We start from the raw sequence: 6613 nt of genomic DNA, 5'->3' as shown, positions 1-6613 counted from the left end.
TGTTTTGAAAATAAGTATTTTATCATTTTAACTGTTTCGATTATTTAAAAACACCTCTTATTCAAACAGGTTAAATCTTGGGAAAACTCTTGCATTCTTGATTTTGTGAGTTGAAAATTGTTCCTCCTCTTCTCAGCCCCTAATAACTTCAGAGAGGAAATAGCCATAACTCCATCTGAGATCAAGGTCTGAAAAAACTGTTTGTAACTGCGATTATGGCAGTAATACAGCCATCATTTATCTGCAAATCAAAATTCACAACAAAACAAAGACAATAATTTAACCAGCATGTGACCTTTAATTTCTACAAAGTAAACAGACCAAATGTCTCAGTCTATGTTCAATCATCTTGGTTGGATTGATATGTTCTCTTTAACCAATAAGTGCTCAAAACTTTGAGCTAGACACGTGAAATTTCAATTTTTAAAACTGCAGTATGAAACAGAATTGAGTTCAATACAATACTTCTCAAGAGTCATACAGAATGACTTTCCTTAAAATGGAGCTCTAATATATTGTAGTAAATGTTGAAGAACATCAGTTCTTTTAACCTAAAATACAATTACTCAATCTATCTCGTTCTTTTGAACCCGTTCTTCTTTACAAATTATACAACGGAGAAATACAGAACAATCCAATTACTTGCTTAGAAGACGATGAGACACAGAAGGAAGCAACAGAAGAGAAAAATAGAAATTCTGTTCAGTGATTTGTCTGCCTGGATCTCTTGCCTTCTCAACCTGGGGCTGTTACTTCCTGCCAGGTGATAAGAATTTGGGTAAGTGTATACATTTTCTGAGTTGCCAAAGACTCGGGTATAAAACATCTCTCCAAACATCCCAACCACAAGGTGGGGGAACCCTGGTGCCATGGCACCAGGACTGAGAAGCATTTGTGTTGATGATTCATCCTCTTCTTGGTATAAAGGAGGATTGAAATGCTGACTCTGATACGGATTGCGATATGGAAGTTGCTGGCCACTTTGAGATGATGTTGGCATGAGAGATTGAGTACCCAAAGCAGGTGGTCTTGGTGGGATGAAAACACCTCTATAGGAAGCCTTCACATCACGGTCACTAGGAGCTATGGCCTGGCCACGGCCATAGAGAGGAACCATTGTGGTGTGGCATATATCTTCCTTGCAAACAGGGCATTGTGGGTGCTCATCAGGTGCAAGAGATGCACTTTGGACATGGAGCCACTTGTAGATGCAAGGCCAGCAGTATAGGTGACCACAAAGGGTAACAATTGGTTCATGCGCAAAATCTAAGCAGATGTTGCAATCAAAACACCCATCAAAATTTTCTGTCATAGTCACGGGGCTAGGGATGGTTTTCCATTGCTGCGAAACGCAGTGCTCAAAGGCCATTAAAGAACCCTTATCAGAATTTTGGTTGCCAGTCCTTATCTAGCCCTGACCTGAGTACACAAGAGATCAATCCATCACCAAACCGATTTACTACACAAAATTAAAGAAATGTCATAACAGGATCATTTATAGATACATATAGGGTTGAAAATATCGTGATAAGTTTAAAGTTACTCTTTACTATGGTAAAAATCAACACAAGATATTGTGATCTTTAGATTTTAAAAATTTAAACACATTAAGAACATATTTTAACTCCTTATTTCGTTTTATTTTAATTTTTTTTGGTTCAAGTATGTTTCAAATTTATGAAGTTTAATGTTACATATAACAAGATTCATGAATCAAAAAAAAAAAAAGAACCACATCCAAAGTTTCCCTAAAGTAAATAGATAAAAAAACATTTGTTCCCTGATCTACTCTCTCTTTTTTTACTACATTCCAGCCACCCTACTTTCTTTTCATTTCTCTCTTTCTTTGTATCACATTACTTACTACCTTTCGATTTTGTTGCCTCTTTAGTCACCCCAATCCATCTCACAACAGGTAGACGCTAACAAGCAGACATCATCACACAAGAGGAAATTAAATTAAAGAAGAAACAAATTGAGACTTCAGCATATGCATATTGCCTAATAAATCATGAGAAATAAAAAAAAAAAAAAACACCAAAAGAGCAAAAACGGAGACGACCATATCACTGCACCCATTGAGTATCGGTCAGAAATCAAACGCAATTAATTACCCATAAAGAACATATAAATAAAAGCAGATCCCAAATTACCCAATACAGAACTGAAATACAAAGCAGAGCCATCGAGAGAAAGGAAAAGAGAGTAAAAGGGGTATAAAAAAGGATCATATTTATTTATATCACTTCATCCATACACAATCAGGGGAAACATCTACTCTGAAAACTAATTCACAGCACAGCAGCATCCATAAATCAAGTATCAAAACCCGAATAATGAAGCAAGAGTGATGAAGTGAAGGTGCCGAGCGAGGGAACTGTTCTTACGATCGATCCATCCACCCATCGATGTAAACAACAAAAACAGAAAACAGATCGAAGAAATTGTGAAAGCGCACACACTTGGAGAGAAATTGGAACGCTGAAATGCATAAAAGGGAGTTTTGAAAAATTAATTAGCTGTAAAAGGAAAATGTAAGATCAAAAGACATACCCAGAGAGAACGAACGAGAGAGAGAGGGAGAGAGAGAGGGAGAGAGAGAGAGGGAGAGAGGGAGAGGGAGAGAGAGGGAGAGAGAGAGAGAGGGAGAAAGAGAGAGGGAGAGAGAAAGAGAGAGTGTGTGTTGAATGATTAGAGGTGAGAAGGGAGCGTGGGTTCTTAATACCGTAGAAGAAAGGAGAGGGAAGTGGCGAAGTGCGTTTACCAAGGGGGAATTGACGGTTTGCGTTTATCTATTTCCTTTTCACTTCCAATGTTGGACATTTTAATATCCCACTCTAAATCGAATTTGTTTTTGTTTTTTTTCAAAATTTCGATATAATTTGGTTTTAAATTTTAAAAGTAATAATTATATTTATTTTATTGTAACTTTATTATAAATTATTTTTTATATTCATGTTTTAGTTATTTAGATCATCTTATATTTTAAATAACAAATTGAAGTGTTATTTGTAAGACCATTAAATTCAGCAGAGAGTGAAAGTCAGGTGTATGTATAAGGATTCAGAAATTCAGAAAGTGGAAAACATGTGTGCAAAGCTGAGTGCCCGATCGATTTTGACGGTAGTATATAAAGAAACTTTTCAAAATTTCGTGCCACTCTATTCTACATGCACTTCTTCTCTCTAAGTTTCTGAGTTCATTTTCTCTTTCTTCTCTCTACAATTCTTCTTCTTTTTTCTACAAATTATCACTTCTTCTTCTTCTGATAAACAATCAGAAATTGCATGAGTATTCCTGGTGTCAAGAACTTAGATTTGTACCGATCAAGTTATAGTTTTGGAGTTGGTAAGTTCAATTCCTTCGTGCTTTGAAGTTTCTGAGTTTTCTGTTAAATGGAAGCACTTTTCGACTTGCATGTGTTCATCTCCTCCTCTTATTTCATTTTCTATCTTTTATTTTCTGGTTGGTTCCTTTTCACCGATCAGAACTTGTTTGGCTTTCTTAGAAGTTACTTGTAGGTTCGGCAGGACTGTGGATGTGTAGAAGTTATCTGGTTATTCGAGGTAAGAGAAGTTAGATAATTTAATTATTTAGTTTTGATGTATGAAAATGTTGTTTGATGATGTTGCATGTATGTGAAATTGAATGATTTGGTGTTCGGTGCTGTTAGTGTGGAATATTGATGTTGTTTTTATGATGATTGTGTTTTTGCATGATTATGGTTCAGTGGCCGAGTGAAATTGGAAGGAAGTGTGGTAGTGAAAATGGGGGAATTATGTTCGATTTGAGTTTGGTTTATATAGGAAATTTGGGTAAGTTGTTTAAAGACTTGTTAGAATTCTTATGTCACTCAAAAATAAGAAATCTGATTCTCAGTCATTGAGTTCATGATTATGCAGAATCGACTCTCAAATCTGTGATGAAACTCTCTTAATAATGTTAGAAAGGCTTAGAAAATCTTAAGTAAGGTGTAAGGATGTGTATGATATAAGTTTGGAGGATTAGAAGTTGGGTGAATGTAGTGAAATTGGTAAGGATAGGTGTTTATCATAATTTGGCAGTCATTCTACAGAATTATGCAATTCGCTAAGAGTTTTTAATTGACCGTTCGACTTCCCTCTGGTGCTCGGTCTTAACTGAGTTATGCTATTGTGGATTCTCAGTTAATGATCGATCGGTCTTGTGTTAATATCCAATTGAACATAGCATTTGGTCTATTCATGGCCTTTGATTTTAACTGCATTCGGTCTGTTATAGGCTTTAACTGTTAATGACCGCTCAGTCATGTACTGTCTTGGTAGTGCTCGCTCAGATACCAACACTCGGTCTCAGAAGTGCTCGGTCTTGTACTAGCAGTTATGCTAGTGTTAGCGCTTGATCGTGTACTAGCCATTATGCTAGTGATAGCGCTCGGTCTTGTACTAGCAGTTATTCTAGTGTTAGCGCTCGTTCTTGGTAATGCTCGGTCTCGTACTAGCGCTCGTTCTTGGTAGTGCTCGGTCTCGTACTAGCGCTTGTTCTTGGTAGTGCTCGGTCTCGTACTAGCAATTATGATAGAGTTAGCGTTCGGCCTAAGCTATATGTGTTCAATATAAGATTTAAGTGTTCGACTTATGCTTGAGTCATATTCTCTAAATAACCGTTCGGTCATGTTCACATATTGGGAGTGTTCTCCCGTTCAGTCTTGTTCGTAGATTATATTGATCTTTTCCGTTCGGTCGTATTCAGGGGTTGGGTTGTTGTCGTTCGTTCTTATTCTACGAAATGTTATTTGGTGTTCAAATGCTGATTTCACAGTTTGATTCTGATTTCTTATTATAGTTGTCTTGACTTACTATGTATGAGAAATTGTATTAATGTTCGAAGAAGGTATGATGTTCCAACTGGTATAAAAGAGAATTCCAAGGAGGAATGTCTCAGTGATTGGATAAGCAAGAGTGTTGTTATAGTATGAATATGGATAGCGAAATCTATGGCGTTCATCCTGACATTCTGATGATTACCAAGTCTCAAGTAGAGATGGGTAAGTCATGTCGTGAGAATAGCAGGAGGCCCTAGCCGAGGAGGGGGTCCTACGGTGAGTAATAACGGGTTAACCTCGTGTGGCAGCTAATGGGTTTCCGGCTACTACACCCACGAGTGCACAAACGGCCAAAGCTACATATTCATACTAGTCCAAACGATCGGTTAAAGTGGTTGGTTAATATGTGTTATATGTTTTTCTACTTGTGTTTAATTATTTTATATGCTTTGGTTTGTTTTGAATTGTATGTTAAAATGATTTTATTATTTCTTTAGCTTACCCTTATTTTCTGTGTTGTTATGTTGTCATTCGGTAGATTCTTCTGTGCAATGATCATCCAGTGGATGAGAGCAGAGGATTATGAAGTTTCGGTGGAGCAGGTGTTGGACGGAGAAAATCCATCATTATAGATTAGGACCGATCGATCATTAGAAGATTTGATTTTGGACCGATCAGTTGCGTTAATAGTCTTTGGTTGTTATGCGTTCTTTGTAAAGTTTTAATTTTATTGTTATTTTTAGATAATTGTATTGTTAATACTTTATTTATTTTTAAAATTTGTAGTGAAAATATATTAAAGTTTGAAATATATTAAAGTTTAAAATAAGGAAGAATTCCAATTTTATGTTTAAATTTAGAAAACTATAAAGATATTTGTACATACTTAGTTTAAGAAATATGTTAAAGTATTGTAGTCCGTTCATTCAATTTTATTATAAAGTGTGAACAAAAAATCACACTGGAACACTGTTCAAAGACACTCAATAGACCTTAACTCATGCTTCATTTGATAGAAGAACATGAACATGTGAGGAGTAGAGGATTGAACTAGTCCCACACAATTTAAAAAGCCTTTACGAAACCCCTATTGTTGGGGTCAAGTTGACTAGGGATGACAAAGAAGATGGACAAAAGATCACTCTCAAAATTAGACAAAGAAAAAGAAATGTCAAATTCCTTTATATACTCGTAAACATAGACAAAATTGTCCTCCTCCTCACTAGGTCGGGAGAACACCTTATCACTAAGAGAACAAGGAAGGATAATAAGCCCATCAGGATGAAAATTAAAGGAGAGCAAATTGTCTAAGTCGATGACACCAAACAAAGTATACCTAAGCCGACAACATTGAGCATAAGCCTACTTAAGTCAACAACACCAAGCAAAGCATGCCTAAGTGAGCAACATCAAGCATAAGCCTGTCTAAGTCGGCATTAGAGACTACCTAAGTCGACAACATGAAGTGAAGCCTACCTAAGTCAGTAACAACAAGTAAAGTTTTCCTGATCCAACATTATTCATATAGAAAACAATCACATATAGTCCGATCAAACAACCGATCTACCTACATACCTTAAAGTCAACTACAACTCCATCAAAAGATAAGTTATAGTGATAATAAAAACATCATTGATATGCTAATCAAACTGCTTTGAGTAAGGGACCTTAATCATCCAAGTTATGTTGTTCCTTCTTGTCTAAGTCATGTGAGAGGATACCTATCAAAGACACTCTAACGCTCAAGTTAGTGACTTTGCGTAATAATGTTGTAATAAAGATGAGTAATCAAAATTAATTACCTGACCT

General features: G+C 36.1%; 1 protein-coding gene across 6 annotated transcripts; it reads right to left on the bottom strand.

Moving 5' to 3' along the window:
• Nucleotides 1-465: 465 nt before the first annotated feature.
• On the bottom strand, nt 466-2761 carry LOC148205715 (E3 ubiquitin-protein ligase RMA1H1-like). Of its 6 annotated transcripts, XM_088103714.1 has the most exons (3): nt 2554-2761; nt 2388-2481; nt 466-1419 (listed from the first exon to the last, which is right to left on the bottom strand). In XM_088103714.1, exon 3 carries the CDS (start codon nt 1367-1369, stop codon nt 647-649), a length of 723 nt encoding a protein of 240 aa, XP_087959840.1. In that variant the 5' UTR covers nt 1370-1419; nt 2388-2481; nt 2554-2761; the 3' UTR covers nt 466-646. The 6 variants fall into 6 exon arrangements, with proteins under 6 accessions (XP_087959840.1, XP_087959836.1, XP_087959838.1 ...); XM_088103710.1 differs by having other exon boundaries at nt 2258-2761; XM_088103712.1 differs by having other exon boundaries at nt 2388-2761.
• Between the last annotated feature and the right edge of the window lie 3852 nt (nt 2762-6613).

The sequence above is a fragment of the Vigna umbellata genome, chromosome 1, assembly GCF_029865625.1.
Source record: "Vigna umbellata cultivar VRB3 chromosome 1, Vumbellata_1.0, whole genome shotgun sequence".
NCBI classification, from domain to species: Eukaryota; Viridiplantae; Streptophyta; class Magnoliopsida; order Fabales; family Fabaceae; genus Vigna; species Vigna umbellata.
Note: the sequence above shows the minus strand (reverse complement) of the source record. Positions and strands in the feature narration are given on the sequence as shown.